The sequence below is a fragment of the Penicillium riverlandense genome (genome assembly GCF_028828495.1).
Source record: "Penicillium riverlandense strain IBT 135883 chromosome Unknown utg000006l_segment0_segment0, whole genome shotgun sequence".
Taxonomy (NCBI): Eukaryota; Fungi; Ascomycota; class Eurotiomycetes; order Eurotiales; family Aspergillaceae; genus Penicillium; species Penicillium riverlandense.
The window spans coordinates 1,230,975-1,246,957 of record NW_026643197.1 but is presented as its reverse complement, the minus strand read 5'-3'; the positions used below and the strand labels follow the sequence as shown (position 1 = coordinate 1,246,957).

Here is a 15,983-nt window from a genome sequence, read left to right as displayed (position 1 = left end):
GCAGGCGGTGATTAGATTAATCGCTTTCTTTTCCTCCCCGCAACATTCTTTTTTTTGCTTTCCACTCCAACATTTACTTCTTTCCCTTCAAACAACCACCATGGCATCCCCGGCAGTGTCTGTGGTCTGCGTGGGTATGGCCGGTAAGGTTATCTTTGCCTTTGGGTTATTCGAATGGTCTTGCTAACTGCTTCCCTCAGGCTCCGGCAAGACTACCTTCATGCAGCGGATCAACTCCCACTTGCACTCGAAGAATACAGTGCCGTATGTGATGAACCTGGATCCCGCGGTCCACTCGGTACCCTTTGACAGCAATATCGATATCCGCGACTCGATCAACTACAAAGAAGTGATGAAGCAGTACAACCTGGGTCCCAACGGTGGGATTCTCACATCGCTCAACCTCTTCGCCACCAAAGTCGACCAGATCATCGCCCTGCTGGAGAAGCGCACAACACCAGATCCCAGCAAGCCATCTGCAAAACCGATTGAGCATATCCTCGTCGACACCCCGGGGCAGATCGAAGTGTTCGTCTGGAGCGCCTCGGGAAGCATTCTGCTCGAGACTCTTGCTTCCTCTTTCCCCACGGTAATTGCATACATCATCGACACCCCGCGCGCCAGTTCTACCAGCACATTCATGAGCAACATGCTGTACGCCTGCAGTATTCTCTACAAGACCAAGCTCCCGATGATCTTAGTGTTCAACAAGACAGACGTCAAGGACGCCGAATTCGCAAAGGAATGGATGGCCGACTTTGATGCCTTCCAGCAGGCTCTGCGCGAGGAAGAGGAATCGGGATCCTTTGGCACGGAGGGCGGAGCTGGTGGCTTCGGCGCGGGAAGTGGATACATGGGCTCGCTTCTGAACAGCATGAGCCTCATGCTCGAGGAGTTCTACCGACACCTGAGTGTGGTGGGTGTGAGCTCCATGACCGGCGACGGAGTGGATGAGTTCTTTGAAGCGGTGGAAGAAAAACGCCAAGAATTCGAGTGCGACTACAAACCGGAACTGGAGCGCAAGAAGAAGGAACGGGAAGAAAGCAAGGCCTCGCAGCGGGAACTGGAGCTGGGGAAGCTGATGCAGGATATGAATGTCTCTGGCTCCGGCCGCCGACCACGCAGGGAGCCCGCGCCGGAGCCGGAGACTGTGAGTGAGGCCGAAGAAGAAGATGAGATCATCAAGCAGGGGCTGGCGGATGGGGAGGACGACAGTGATGAAGATTATGAGGATACTGGTGCTGGCAATGACGATGCGCTCTCACAGCGGTACCAGCAGGCTCTGTCGGGCAGTCAAAATACGCCGTCGGACGCGGACAATAGCTTCACGCGGTATCTGCGGGCGAGCAATATCCAGCAGGGATGATGATGATGATGATGATTTCACGGTGTTGGGGGTTCAGGAGAGGCGCTAGTTATACATCTTGGGTTGACTTCGGACAAATGAATACAAAATGCCTTTACATTAACCCACTCACTAATCGTTCCATACTTCTGAGCTCCATGTACAAACAAGACAAACGGGGATGACGTCAATCGGGAATGTATACCTCTTTTCTTTCCATTCGGCTGTTGGCACTTCATTCCTCTCTCACTCTGCCACCAACATTATTATCATGGATGTCAGTCCTACTCCCACGGCCCTGCCTATTGTTTCGTGCTGACCAGCAACAGGTCTTCCACACCTACACCTACTCGACTGCCGCATGGCTCTCGCTGCAGAGCCTACCCTTGATAGCCGGCCCCAGCATGATCGTCGCCATGCTGCTCGATGAGACCCGGCCTGCTTCTTGTATGTGCCTTTGCGGTATTGATCTAGCGTACTAACTAATAACCCTCCCAAGCAATGGAGATATACTTCGCCCGCAGCCTCGGCATCAGCCTACTCACCATCGCCGCACTCACCGTGATGCTCACGGGCTCCATCCCGCTCACCTCCTCGATCGCCGCGCCTGTGACCACCGAGGACTCCGATCCCAAGGCCCCCTACGCCTTGCCCACCTTGATGGTGACCTCGGTGTTCCACGCTGTCGCTGCTTTCTATGCGTATACCTGGTACGCCGCTGGTGGACAGGGTGCCTTCGCTTTGGGGGTTGCGGGACACTCAATTCTGGCGTCGATTGGACTGTGGTGTGTGCTCTTTGCTAGTGGGGATGGTAAGATCAGTCGTAGGACCGGCGCGGATAAGAGGACGACGGGGTTTCCGTTTGCGAATTCCGAGGCGGCGAAGAAGAAGGCGGGTAAGGGGTTGTAGGGTGGATGATTGGATTGGATTTGGAACATGGTCAATTGAATACTTCAAGTAGCAATAATGTTTGGTTGTATATATCCACTGATCTTCCGCCGATCAACCACTCTCCGCTTCAACCATCCCCATGGGCTCTCTCCAGCGCCCTGCAGTCCCCAATTTCCGGGCCCAGCAGCCGATTCCCCAGCAGCCACCTGTAAAACCAAGACAGGTTCAATCGCTGCAGGATGTGGTACCCGTCTTCACCATCCCTGGCTTCGCTCGCCCGCCCAGACCGGGCGAGCCGAGGAATACATTCGTACCTCCACAGTTTCACCCCCCGCCACCTCACGCCTACGTCCAGCCACCTCCCAGGCAGTATGTGACGACAGGTACACAGACGCGTGAGTCCGACAATCTCGGGCAGGACGGGGCAGCGGTGGGAAACAATGCGCATGCGGCGCAAAACAATCAGGCGAACGCCCTACCACCCCCAGACCGTCCAGATCTCAGGGACCTGGAGCCCATGGACTCGGTGGATTATGCGGGACAACTGTGTGGCATGAAATTGATCCCTAAACCGCCGGACCTGGGATATTGGCGGGACAGACTATTCAATGTTGACCAGGAGATGATCACCGTGAGCGAGCAAGAGTATGCATGCCCTCCTCGTCGCCCTGGCTGATCTTTCATGTTGATACATACAATTTCCACAGGTTCCAGACCTACTTCCCACACATCGACAACGTCTACTCCCACCGCTCCGCCCAGCAGTACAAACGGTGGCCCATGGTCTCTCACTACTGGGGATGTCGACTAAAGGGCCGGCCAGGAGGCACACCCAAATCCGACGACCCGAACGTCAAGAAACGCAAGCGCACGGAACGACCGCGCGATCTCTGCAACGTCGTGATCAAAATCACGGAGCACTTCCCCGGCCGGCAGCCCGAGAGCCCAAGCCCGCGCGAGAAAGAGCCATCTCCTCCCCCGTTTCCCGGAATGCAGACCTTCTTCAGCAATTCCGGCAATCCACTCCAGTTACATATGCCGTATGAAGCGTTTGCCCCGAGCTCCCAGCTCCCAGAGGGTCACCCCGGCGCCCCGGGGAAGAGGTATTTTACCATCCAGCGCGTGAATGGGAATGGGCTTAATGGGAAGGGTGATGGGATTCCCGGCGGGCATACGCATACGCTTGAGGAGAGTGATCAGGTGAAGAAGAATAGTGTGCAGAGATATCTGCTGAAGAAGCAGGGCAAGGGACAGAAAAGGGTGGGTTCGAGTCCCCCGCAGAAAGACCGAGGGTTACGTCACGGTCAACAGTTCATTCACCAACGTCGCCTTTTGTCTTCGCCATCGTCCATCTTGGCTGATTCATTATCAATCATCTCTAGTCAACATCCTCTGTACAACAGGATCAAACCATGTCCACCACAAACAAAGCGTACCATACAAAAGCGACCGGTCTCGCTGCTGAAACGGCTGCCAGACATGCCGCCGAAACCGAACTCCAGCTATATGGGAGCTGCTTCTGGTAAGCCCCTTGACTAGATTCCTGGGACACCCGACTGACTGGACATGTCAAGCCCCTTTGTGCAGCGCGTATGGATAGCTCTCGAGCTGAAAGGCATCCCATACCAATATATCGAAGTGGACCCGTACGAGAAGCCCGAGTCCCTGCTGGAGGTGAATCCTCGGGGACTTGTTCCCGCACTGCGGCACAATGACTGGGGATGCTATGAGAGCACGGTGCTGCTAGAATATGTAAGGTCGCCGGATCAGATCCAAGGATCTCTTGCTGATCAAATTGCTGCAGCTCGAAGACTGCAACGAAGGCACGGCGCTTCTGCCATCGGATGCAAAGTTGCGCGCCCATTGTCGGTTATGGGCAGACCATGTAAGTTTGTGTATTTTTCAGGTCTACCGCCCTCGCTGACACTGGCCCTAGATCAACCGGCACATTGTACCGACCTTCTATCGCGTCCTTCAAGAACAGGACCAGGAGAAGCAGATTGCTCATGTGCAGGAGCTCCACGACGCGATCCATAAATTGGTCGAGGTCGCACACCCGCGTGGGCCCTTATTCTTGGGCCCGGACCTCTCGTTCGTGGATGTCCAGGTTGCGCCGTGGATTCTTCGGCTATCGCGAGTATTGAAGCCCTACCGAGGGTGGCCGGACGCTGAAGAAGGAACTCGGTGGGCCTCGTGGGTGCATGCACTGGAGACGAACGAGCATGTCCAAGCGACAACAAGCACGGACGAGCTATATCTCGACAGCTATAAGCGATATGCCGGTGAGTTGTTGCCCCCACCCACCAGAATGTTCGCACGCTGACGTGGTTGTCAGAGAATCGTCCGAACACATCCCAGGTGGCCAATGCAATTAATTCGGGGCGCGGTCTGCCATGAGACTTTTGGGTGTGCGTGCATTGCATTGAAAGAAACAAATCCAGGAAATTTCGTGTTGGCGCGCAATGTATCTTAGCTGCCTCGGCCACCCCGATTTGCGAATCTGCTGAAACCACCTCTCCCACTCGCATCTGGCCCGCGCGGGTTGCGTACCGGCTGCTGCGGGGCCGGGCTACTCTTGTCCGAGTCACTGTTATTTGACTGCTGCCGATGTAGCTGTCTCTGCGTAAACCCGGCGTTCGGCTTCGCGGCGCTAGCGGGATCGTAGAGATGATGTCTCGACTTGCTCGACGCCGTGGACGAATCCCTTTTCTCCCGCTCTCGCCCGCCACCACCACCACCCCGCCCTTTGCCTTTCCCTCCTCTCCCCTCATGGGGGCGCAGCGGCGGCGTCGTGCTCCCCGGCGAAGATGCACCGGACGTCGTAGCTGAGGGACTCCCAAACAGCCGCTCCCGCGCCTCTTCGTATTTCCGCTGCTTCTCCTCCCGGTTCTTGAGCGCCATTGCCTGCCGCTCTTCGGGTGTGGGTTCGGGCCGTTTGTTACCCTCGTCGTCGGATTCATCGTCCTCGCCGTTTAGTCCCAGCTGCGCGATTCCTGCTGCTGTGGCGGAGGAAGACGATGATGGTGTCTGCCGGGTTGCTATTTGTGGCTTGCGGCTGAGTAGCGTTACTGTCGGCTTGAAGTCCTGCTTCAGTGGCACATCCGAGCGTGTCTCGAGGTAGTGGAATGTCTGTTGTGGGGACTCGCTGGATAGTTGAAAATTCAGTCAGGTATTGGGGTGTTCTCTCTCTGTGTGTGTGTGTTCCTGTTGCAGGTATTAGATAGACATACGCTTCAGCCCATAGCTGCCGGTTGAACTCGGCCTGTTGCGCCCTGCGCTGCGCCTTGGTGACCTTCGAGGAGACCTTCTTCTCAGCCGGCTGCGTAGGCTGAGTATCTAGCTTCTGTGATAAAGGAATTAGAAGATATATTAAGCGGGTGGGAAGGTAAAGAATGGCAGCGGGAGACCAACATCAGCCTGGCTTTCCCAGTCCTCATCTTCCCACGCATCGCGGGCGGTGGCGTTGGCGCTCATGGCACAAAGAGGAAGTGAGTGGATGCGATGGTTAAAAAAAAAAAAAAATGCAAGGACAAATGACAGGAATTCCCAGTAAGGATCAATGCAATATGTAGTTAGTAGGTAGTTTATAAAGAGTGAGACGTGCTGAAGAAAAAAGAGAATTCAGCCGGCCACCGCCCGGACGGGGAGATCGTCAGTTGGTCACTTCTACTGTAAGCAACAATACCTCTCTGCTGCTCCTTCATCTTCCATTCCACACTGTACCCGATCATTCAGTGCAGCATGGCCGTTGGTATGTCTGATCTATCTGCCTCCCCAGTTCATCCCACCTCCCAGATCTACCCCCGGCACCATTACCATCATCATCCATCCACGCTCTCCTCTATATCCCCACACCCACCACACCCAGCTACACCTCGACTAACCACCCCACGAGACCCTAAAGACCCAGACGGCGACTCCGAAATGGCGTCCTCCGTGGACTCCATCCACGACGACTCCGACGCTGCTCGCGCTGGCGCCCGCACTCCCACCGGCCGCACCCATTTCTCCTCTGCGGCGGGCGCATCAGAGCTCTCCCCGCCGGGCTCACAGCCACAGCACATGTCGCAGTTCCCCGTCGGCGATTTTGAGGCCGCTCCGGAGACGATGGGCGCCGGTGCTGGTGCCGCGGCGGGCAAGGGCTCCGAGCCGCCTGTTGCGGCGTGGAAGAGTCGTCGGGCACAGGAGGATTATCAGCGCGCTATGGAGTATGTGGTCGATAAGGAGTTTAATCTGAGTATGTTTGCTCTTCATTTATTCATTCACTTACCTATTCTTGGGTGGTGGGATTGAGTGTGGCCGTTCCTGGATAACGAACTAACTGGTGGCTCCGTTTAGATGAATTCGGAGATCCCTTTGATGAGCGGGACTTGGAGCAGAAGTTGCTGTGATCCGCGGGTTTACTTTGCTTTTGCTAGAATGGCTTTAGGGTCCATCTGGTATTACCAGCCAATCCTCCGATATGAAGTTATGAGACACGATTTTTCCACGCGACGGCCTGGTGCGGTGATCGACCGTCGACCCGGCAGGGACACATCCACGGCGAGGATCACGGCGTTCTCACATAGCAGAATAGTGAATCTGCGGTTGCATCTGAGGACCAAGATGTTCATAACGTGCTATCTCTGCCCAGACGCACTCCATGGTGAAGCTTATATCCGCCTATTTCGGTGGATTGAGTCGAGAACTCTTGGAGTTAGAGTGAAATAAAGCTGTAACAACCATGCTGATTTCTATTCATTGACTACATGTAGTTTTTGAAATCAAATAACTGCGTAGTTCTAATAATCATGGTATCCAGTGCTACTAAGTACACTGACAAGGTCTAGGGCTAAGGGTTGGCAGGGCAACCAGCCAACGGGCACCAAACACCAACCCGCGATCCGTCACCATCAATTATCACTGTCATGACCAGCATCGTTTAGCCGTTATACTGTTTACCTGGCTCTCTCTACATGATTTGATTATCCCTCACAGCCTCACCCTCGCCCTGTGGCATCCAGTCTCCTGGGCACATTCCAGTCGGTTTTGACACATTCCACACGCGTCAACATGGCCAACAACCAGCAGACGGAACAACCATGGTGGGTCAACTTTCCTGGATTTTTGCTGGCTATTTTTTCTCCGAATGTCTTTGATTCTTTGAGACCATTGTTGCCCTGATTGTCATCCTTGGCAGACACGCCCTGGCCTCCCTGTTGTTTCCAAGCCGTGTTGCCGTACACACACAAACCCCCTACATGCATGTCTTGTCGCGACTCAATGAAAATCTGTCTTGCAGACCACTAACGCCAACAATCTCGATAGTCAGCCAAACGACTCCGACCCCGGCAGTGCGTTCAGTTTCTCCCCCATCCAGGCCATACGCGCGGTGCCCCATCTGTGGGACCGCAAGCCCTCCACCCCTTTGGCCGGGCCCAAGAAGACGCGCAAGTTGTGGAAGCGCTTTCGCTCGTCATTCACCAGCATGAAAAACCTTGTCGCGGCCGAAGACAATAATACGCAGAGAACAACAGACGCGAGCTATCCGCGTGGCGTGAAGCGCTTATGTATTGGTCCCGATGGCGCGGGGGATGACACCGATAGTGCGATCGAACAGCGGGGGAGGTCGTTTCTAGAAACGAAATGGGAGTCGGATGTGACGCGCAAGAGACGTACGTGCTTTGTTTACATGTCATTTCGTTTCTTGTTGGAGAACATACGCCGCTAACATCCGCCTCCAGGTAAACTCCCAGATGGGCCGCTTGCTATACATGAGGACCATGCAGCTCAGCCGGACCTCAATGACGTGAATGGTGACGAAGTTAATAAGGTCCTCCGCGAGGTCCAGGTTGGAGCGACTATGAACGCTTCACCTCGACCCTTCAGCATTCTGGATGGATTTCCGAAACATTCGATATACGATAAGGTGATGGATGCTGAGAATCTGGATCCGATAGTCTCGGAGGCAAAACCCACGGACGACCTACAATCTGGACCATCTGATACAAATCAGCACACACCGATCGAAAATGCACGAGCAAACGAAACTACAGCCGTACAGGACTTGACGCAAGAACAAGAGGGCACTCTCGTGCGTTCTGCACTGCGGAGCAGTCTCGACGGGGAGGATGCAGAGCTTCTCAATGACTTCCTGTCCAGAGCCAAGGCCAAGCGGGCAGCGAAGGCGGCATTGATGAAATCCCAAGGGATTGAGGCCGTTGACAACTCGTCAAGCCCGGATGAGTCTCCCGAAGCGGAATGCTCGACACCGCGCTCGCGCCGCGCATTAGAGGCGTTGGACACCAATTCGCCCTCTCCGATCAAGATGCACCCTTCACCCAGCAAAGATGGTTCTCCTCCATCTACTGTGGAGATGCAAGAGGGCCAAAGAGAAGCGCAGGTCAACGAGGATCCAGCTCCTGCCAGCTCTGTACCCCGACGAAGCACACGCGCAAAGACCCCTGCTGGGAACGGCCCTACCGCGCGCAATACCATCGCTCTGCGCCGGGCCAAGGGGACCGAGTTTGTATTTCTACAGCGGACTGAGGCTCAGGAGTTGGCCTTGGCTACAAGGCGGAATACTCGACACAACAAGGGTAGCTCTGTGATGCCCAAGTACGCGCTTGAGGCCCTCGCCCAGCAACAACAGAACGATGAGACCGACAGCAACAACTCTTCTTCTAGAGGTTCAGATCGCAAGGGTGCTCACAGCAAACTCCCGGCTAAGCCTCGTAAGAATGTTGCATGGAATGATGAGCGATTGGCCGAGTATGAGGACGATCCTGTGGACGATGCCGAGGAAGAAGCGGAGGGTGACAATTCCAAGCCTGACGTTGACGGTGCATCTCGACTGCGTTCGGGCACGAAACGGCCTGACAAACGTCCGTCGTCTACTGGAGGGCGCCGCAGTCGCAGCCAGACCCAGCAAATTGCAGAAGTCAGTGAGGGCTCTGACAGCCTGCCCACCGCGCCGCCTGCTATTGCTGCTAGCACTACCCCGCGGTCACGACGAGTGCGACGTCTGGACTCGGGCTCGATGCGGTCTGGCACCCCAGTGAAGACTGGCAGTCGCAGCACGTCCAGCACAAACAAGCGTCCCACCACCGCCGCCTCCTCAACTGCTGCTGCTTCAGGGTCCCCGTCCACACCAACCAAAGGCCGCCGCAAGCTCACGCCCAAGTCCCCCCGCTCGTCTCTGCTTCCCGCTCCGTCTTCCAAGAGTACCAACGGAACCACTACTGCCTCGGAGCATTCATTTGTCAGTGGCATCCCACGCAGCACCAGCACCAAGAGCTTCGCGCCCGCTGCTCCGGCCGAGGGCACTAAGCGCCAGATCAGCGCGGGATCGACACCCATGCCTCGCCGGGTTCGAGCGAGGCCGTGATTGGACGGTTAAGTAGTTGACTGTACACACGTCCTTCTTTGAAGTTATTCGTTCCAGGGGTTTTTACTGCTGCTGAGATACCAATTGCGTTTTCCTTTTTCGAGTCGGGGATGATGTGTTTATAGCCTTGGGAATTGAATTGTTATTCGTACGTCTTTATCAGATGTTTACCCCCGCATAAAACGTTTAGCGAAGTGTACTTTTTTTTGTACAACGGAGGGTTGTCATGGGCGGCTTAACTCCATACAGTAAATGAGAGCCTGAGCTACCTAAGTAGGTCTATTGTTATCAAGAATGTTTGCAAGGGTAGCATATAGGGTTGTATTGCATGCATTTGTCATTGCTTGTTTGCGATGTTAACCATGTCGTTAGTGATTTCCAAATCCTTGACAAGCCAAGACATTCGCAGAAAATCTTTTCCCAAATTGTTTAGCTTTTATATAAACACATGTATTAGCGCGCTAGCACTCATTTAGCGTCAGGGTGATGCGACCTCAGCCTATCATGCTAGCATGACTTATTACTCAAAACATAAGCACAAAAGGGGGGGGCTAGTCCGCCTCTCTTCTCTCCCTTCATGAACATCGTGATCCCACCCCTGCGAATACTTTCCTTCGGACGATCGCTGCTATGTCCGACACCACCCCCGATATCGCGGAGTACTTCAATCGGGGCCCGCTGACAACCACCTTTACCCCTCCAACATCATGCCTGCAGACCATATCCTCAGCGGTCTATTATGTGAACGGCGAGGAAGAAACCACCACCTTCTACGGCCACTGGTGGACTACGGGCATCCAATGCATGCCAACGGGGACTGTGCCTAGAAGTCTGCTTTCTGACGCGACATACTGGGGAACGTACTGGTGTAAGACAAGTCTCGCTATCATGTTATCATGCGCTTATTCGTGGTAGATTCGCCGGGGATTTATTGTCCAGTCGGATGGGCCACTGCTGCACAAATTGATGGAACTTGGAATGGAATAGATGTCACTGGTAGCACGAGTGGTGCTATTTGTTGTCCCTCGTGAGTGTGGTTCTCTTTGCTTTGCCCGGTCAGGTCGAAAAAGAAAAGAAAAACCGTGACTGACACTACTGTACTATTATAGGGGTATGGGTTATGGTGGCGATGGCCATCAGTGCACCCAAGCCCTCTCAGCAAAAGACACCGTGACAGTCTCCTCCTCTGGCGTCGTCATCGCCAGCGCCCTAACAACCTCAGTAACCGTGTACGCAGACGGGCTCCCTATGCTATGGGAGAGGTCCGATCTTCCCAAAACAGCCATCGCAACAACCACAACGACAGCTGAGTCGACATCCTCAACATCGACGACATCTTCAACATCCTCGGCATCATCGACATCCGAGTCGACATCCACGCCATCCTTAGCTCTCAGTTCAGGAGGAGTATCATCGCACAAAACCGGTAATAGTAGCGGTGGTGGTCTAACAGAAGGAGCCAAGATCGGTATTGGAATCGGCGTTCCGGTGGCAGCTATTGCGATAGGAGCCGCGATCTTTTTCTTCTTCCTCAGGAAAAAGCGCGGCCAGAACACTCCTCGGCGCGGTCGTCCGTTGGTCGCGGAGCTTCCACCTAGCGAGCCCTCTGAGCTGAATTCGGAGGAGCGAGCTCCCATGTCTGAAATGCCGTAATTGTCACCGTGTATATAACCTCTTTTTTTTTTGGCGTTGTATCTTCCTAACAGGCGTATATATAATATTGGGGGAGGGCGGGGAACTCATGAGTATAATCCACATATCAACCTTTACATAGTCGCAACAACATTTATGTCAGCCTCTGTTATTCATATTTCTCCTAACTGTCTTGTCGAGATTCGACTGTTGATGCTACAGATATGACGATGAGGCATGTGGGACGTCTATCCTTGTAACTAGAGGGGTATGCGAAAATGCATACTAGTACTCAAGCCTAAACAATTGGTTTAGCTACCGCCCGAATTGTCTTTTGTTAGTACCCTGCACAAACCCTGAGCAGTAGACTAGGTTTTGGAAGAGACAAAGAATACTGCCTGAGAACCGATGGCGTCGCGGGCAAACAAACGCTCCTTCCGCAACTACTCCCAACGCGACAAGATGGCCCCAATTCAAAACCTCCCCGTCGAGATTCTCGTCTACGTTTATGAATGCCTCGATGATGTCGATGACGTTCTTCATCTCGCACGCAGTTGCAAATACCTGAACTCCGTGTTCAACCCGTTGAATACGCGCTTGAAGATATTCTCAACAATCATTGTACGTCTCGCATGACTGGGAACATGTCACGATACTGACCAGTTCCAAAGCAACATGCCCCTCAACATGCGTACGACTTTGAACTCTGCGACCGCGTCCGGCTCTATGGGGGGTTCTCAGAAATATTTTATTCAAAATATCCGATTCGCGAAGACCCCGAAGGCCGCAAACTGTTTTTCTCCAATAACATGGATCTGGGGAAGTTGAGCAGAGAGTTACCAGCTGAATCTGTCTGGAACGTGGTCTGCCGGTGGCATGCGATGCGCCTTCTTTTCAACCTTTATTGCGACTCTTCTGTGCAGAGATCATATTCCACCTCGGTGTACCCCAACGTGGCCCATACAGGGTTGCCAGGCCTAGGAGCCCTGGCTCGTGAGGAGACCCTTCAAGTTCCGTCCCGGGCTTACAGCCTTGACTTCTGTGCCTTAGATGCAGAGCAGAAGAAGCGGTCCTACCACCGATTCTACAAAGCCCTTACCGCTCATTGGGTCGCAGTTGAGGCGCTGTGGCTTACGGGAGTCCAGGTCTATGAAACAGCAGAGCCTACGACCCTGTCTGGATTCTGTGGAAACACAACCCAACCCGACCACTTGAAGAAAAGGTCGACATTGTTGAAGTAGTCGACTTTGTCTGGGGGTTCCTCGGACGCAAGCCTTTTCACGTCTCGGGTGTCCCAGACTGGGTAGAGGGCGAAGGAGAGCAAATTTTGAGCAATGGGAATTCTGAAGGCTCTATTTGGCTTGAGTTCATCCAAAAAGTTTCCACGCTTCTGCGACCACCTAACATTATAGAACTTCTTCTCTGGATGTGGGCTCCTCCTGGCCAGTGGAAGGTTGGTCGGCATGGTTTTCTACGTCGCCTTGGGTTCTTTGATCCAGAAGGAATTTACGAAACTCAGAATCAACAGAGAATGGCCGACAGTCTTTTATATAGAAGTTGTGGAATATGATGTGGTGCTTGGACTGCGGTCCATGAAGGGCATCAGACATCTAGAGCTAAAGTGGTGGCTCTATAGGGTTTGGATGTGGCCGTTGCATGCAAGGGGCAAGATACTGTTTCGTGATGAACCGATCGAGCGAATAGTGGTCGATATTGTGCGGCCTCCTTTTCTTCTTGATTGTACATAGTTTCGGCCTTAGTCCTAGGGTCTCAACCACCCCCACAGTTGAGAGACAACTATACTTAACCTCCACACTCTTGCGACTTCATTGCCGGAAAATACATCCGAATGAGCCATGTTATGTGGGCTACTCTTGGAATAACCTCGGATGACAGCAAGAGTAATGGGTGAAGCATGGCTGCTGCCTGGGTAGGGAAGGAGGGACACAACTAATACTTCCAAGAGCCGTGCCTAACTCTGTCACAGCCACTTTTCTCCTTGATCACAGGTAAGTCTCCTATATATCACGCAGAGTCATAGATTATTGTGTCAATGGAGATAGGATATAGAACTTCGACATAAATCTTGAGATATTGTCAGACCCGCTGGGTCCAACCTGTTAAATAACATAATCCTCCAAATAATGATCAGTGAGAACATCTACATACCTTGAATACCACTTCCGCAACTGATTTACTCAAGATTAGCGTTGTGGTGTAACTAATGTTATCTTTTACCTTGATTTGGCATCTGTACTATGACGTCTACCCGGCAGAAGTGAAGAAGATCTACTATCTCCGGCCACAGCTTCAAACCAAGTCAAGCATCGAACCCGTTCTGGGCTTCGGTAGCTGCATGGCCCCAACGTCTTTGGCGTGCTCGGACCATTCCATCAGATATGGCGCTGGTGCTGCTTCTCGACAGGCCACAACCACTGTATACATCTGTAACTTTGCTGCGAATAAACCGCCGGCAAAATAAATCGCCACTTTCCTCTTTTTCTCGGAATGCTCTCGGCATCCGATAAACAAAAAAGCATAATCAAATGAAACCAAGCCCGACCCGGACGCCACATTCACACACCGGGAACCCAAAAAAACAGCCTCAAACACGGACCGCGTCAAAGTTTTCAGTTGCGGGCAAGATAGCCCCGAGGGAGGGCGGGAAGAGGGAATTAGCCACGAACCAATCGGCAGAGCCGAGTATGTGTGAACATCAATGCGCATCAGGTACAGTGCTAGTACAGGTGCAAGTACCAAAACCACCAGACACATGTCAATACTGGAGTAACAAAGCCCATCATGGTTCACTCGGCCCGCCCTCGGCGTTTCGGTGTTGCAGCCCGGGGCACGCGAGTTGCGCCCCCGGGTTCTCCCGAATGCTGTCACAATTGTTATAGACTAGTATTGCATAGGAATCAGGTAGGGCATGGAGATCTCGACCAAAAAAGTGGCGCAGGATGTGGATCTGGGAAGCGGGATGACATCGTTCGGAGCAGTGTGCTCCTGGACTATTTCTTCCAGGGCGTTGTTTATTCGATTGTACTCCTGTAGGAGGGGCTCGAGGAATAGAGTGAGTATCAATTCATGGCAGTAGTGGTTTTATCCAGGGCAGTAGTGGTTTTGTCTTGTAAATCCTTTGAAATAAACAGGGTTTGTTGTTGTTTACTTGTTTTATTGCGTGGCGAGGGGAATAACTGGTTCAGGCACAGAGAGTAAATCTCTTTTCCTGGCCTTGTTGCATCCCGGGTCGGGAGCTCAAGTTCAAATTACAAACATGATACAAACAAAGTTTTTTTTTTGAAATGATTATCGGCTTTTATAGACATGGTAGGTGAGATGAAGGCAGCAAAGTGGACTCGACCGGGATACTATCATTGGATACTGTAGACCTCGAATTATGTCACGATATATCCATTCATCTATCTCATAGTGGTCGTTACACATCTAACCCTTCTCTTTTTAACACCCGCCGCTCATGCAGAGGTATCGTCTTTTTTAAATTATGGCTGTCTTAAGCAGACAGGTTCTTGGCCGTCTCCTCGGGCCACACATCGTAGCCGAAAGTATCCTTCATGTTGACGAAGCGGAAGTGGCGGTCATCAGCGACCTGGTTGACGGCCTCGAAGTCGGCATCGCTGAGGGAGATGCTCTGGAAGTTGGACTCGATGCGCTTGGGGTTGGAGCTCTTGGGGAGCACGACGTAGCCGCGACGAAGTCCCCAGGCAATCAGCACCTGGGCCAGGGTGTTGCCGCCCTTCTGAGCAATGTCGTTCAGGGTCTTGTTCTCGCTGACGCGCTCGCCGGTCGTCGGCACCTGGTTCTGCGACCCCAGCGGCGAGTAGGCCTCGGGCATGATGTTCTTGGAGAAGCAGTACTGCACCAGCTCCTTGTTTGGCAGGAACGGGTGGATCTCGATCTGGTTGACCTGCGGCACCACCTTGGCGAACGAGAGCATCTGCTCCAGCTGCGGGATGGTCCAGTTGGACACACCGATGGCCTTGGCCTTGCCGTCCGCGTACAGCTTCTCCATGGCGCGCCAGGTGGGCTCGGGGTTTTCGGTCAGGTCCTTGAGGATCACGTACTGCGCCTAATTAGCTTCCCAACGCTTCCTTAAAAGACACGATGCCCTCACCTTGCCGTCCGGCCCGATCTTCGGCTTGTCGTTGCCGTCCTTCTCAGCAGCAATGGGCCAGTGGATCAGGAACAGATCAACGTAGTCCAGTTTCAGGCGCTTGAGTGAGTCCTCCACGGACCACAGCACATCCTCGTACCGGTGCAGGTGGTTCCACACCTTGGTGGTCACGAAGATATCCTCCCGCTTGACGGAGGGGTTCTCCTTGAGGAAATCCCGGATGCCATCGCCGACCTCGTCCTCGTTGAGGTAGAACCAGGCACAGTCCAGGTGCCGGTAACCCGTGCGGAGGGCACAGGTGACCGCGGCATAGGTCTCGCCCTTGGCACCCTCACTGGCGAAGGTTCCGAAGCCGACGGCGGGGATTTTCACCCCATTGTTAAGCGTGAAGGTCTTTCCGTTGGACATGATGGTAGGGGATGGATCAATTGAGGGAAGAGGAATAGGGAAAAGGACAGGTTGGAGGAGGGGAAAGAAGAATGGTGGGGTATAGAAGCGATGACGCTGTCTCGATTGTTTGTATGTTTGCACTCATTCCCCATCCCGTGACCGACCATCTCTCTCTCTCTCCCCCTTGTCTGTCTCGGCTGCATCCCTTTAGCTCCCGTCACACG

At 53.5% G+C, this 15,983-nt stretch overlaps 8 protein-coding genes across 8 annotated transcripts; 6 read left to right on the top strand and 2 right to left on the bottom strand.

The window, feature by feature from the left end:
• Positions 1-100: 100 nt before the first annotated feature.
• N7474_006745 (putative ATP binding protein) lies at positions 101-1,366 on the top strand (the record flags this gene model as incomplete). Its single annotated transcript, XM_057198155.1, has 2 exons — positions 101-143; positions 201-1,366. 2 exons carry the CDS (start codon positions 101-103, stop codon positions 1,364-1,366), a joined length of 1,209 nt encoding a protein of 402 aa, XP_057051595.1.
• A 250-nt stretch (positions 1,367-1,616) lies between these two features.
• Positions 1,617-4,633, top strand: N7474_006744 (glutathione S-transferase family protein; the record flags this gene model as incomplete). The annotated part of the gene is made up of 10 exons (XM_057198154.1): positions 1,617-1,622; positions 1,675-1,792; positions 1,845-2,240; positions 2,401-2,881; positions 2,944-3,496; positions 3,619-3,758; positions 3,811-3,988; positions 4,041-4,121; positions 4,173-4,518; positions 4,572-4,633. 10 exons carry the CDS (start codon positions 1,617-1,619, stop codon positions 4,631-4,633), a joined length of 2,361 nt encoding a protein of 786 aa, XP_057051594.1.
• A 72-nt stretch (positions 4,634-4,705) lies between these two features.
• On the bottom strand, positions 4,706-5,710 carry N7474_006743 (uncharacterized protein; the record flags this gene model as incomplete). Its single annotated transcript, XM_057198153.1, has 3 exons — positions 4,706-5,381; positions 5,467-5,579; positions 5,648-5,710. 3 exons carry the CDS (start codon positions 5,708-5,710, stop codon positions 4,706-4,708), a joined length of 852 nt encoding a protein of 283 aa, XP_057051593.1.
• Positions 5,711-5,977: 267 nt separating this feature from the next.
• N7474_006742 (uncharacterized protein) lies at positions 5,978-6,627 on the top strand (the record flags this gene model as incomplete). Its single annotated transcript, XM_057198152.1, has 2 exons — positions 5,978-6,473; positions 6,575-6,627. 2 exons carry the CDS (start codon positions 5,978-5,980, stop codon positions 6,625-6,627), a joined length of 549 nt encoding a protein of 182 aa, XP_057051592.1.
• Positions 6,628-7,288: 661 nt separating this feature from the next.
• Positions 7,289-9,602, top strand: N7474_006741 (uncharacterized protein; the record flags this gene model as incomplete). Its single annotated transcript, XM_057198151.1, has 3 exons — positions 7,289-7,320; positions 7,544-7,890; positions 7,960-9,602. The coding sequence occupies 3 exons, from the start codon at positions 7,289-7,291 to the stop codon at positions 9,600-9,602; spliced, it is 2,022 nt and encodes a 673-aa protein (XP_057051591.1).
• Positions 9,603-10,232: 630 nt separating this feature from the next.
• Positions 10,233-11,255, top strand: N7474_006740 (uncharacterized protein; the record flags this gene model as incomplete). Its single annotated transcript, XM_057198150.1, has 3 exons — positions 10,233-10,470; positions 10,518-10,629; positions 10,712-11,255. The coding sequence occupies 3 exons, from the start codon at positions 10,233-10,235 to the stop codon at positions 11,253-11,255; spliced, it is 894 nt and encodes a 297-aa protein (XP_057051590.1).
• Positions 11,256-11,642: 387 nt separating this feature from the next.
• Positions 11,643-12,475, top strand: N7474_006739 (F-box protein; the record flags this gene model as incomplete). The annotated part of the gene is made up of 2 exons (XM_057198149.1): positions 11,643-11,855; positions 11,906-12,475. The coding sequence occupies 2 exons, from the start codon at positions 11,643-11,645 to the stop codon at positions 12,473-12,475; spliced, it is 783 nt and encodes a 260-aa protein (XP_057051589.1).
• A 2,273-nt stretch (positions 12,476-14,748) lies between these two features.
• Positions 14,749-15,777, bottom strand: gldB (putative glycerol dehydrogenase (GldB); the record flags this gene model as incomplete). Its single annotated transcript, XM_057198148.1, has 2 exons — positions 14,749-15,318; positions 15,370-15,777. The coding sequence occupies 2 exons, from the start codon at positions 15,775-15,777 to the stop codon at positions 14,749-14,751; spliced, it is 978 nt and encodes a 325-aa protein (XP_057051588.1).
• Positions 15,778-15,983: the final 206 nt, after the last annotated feature.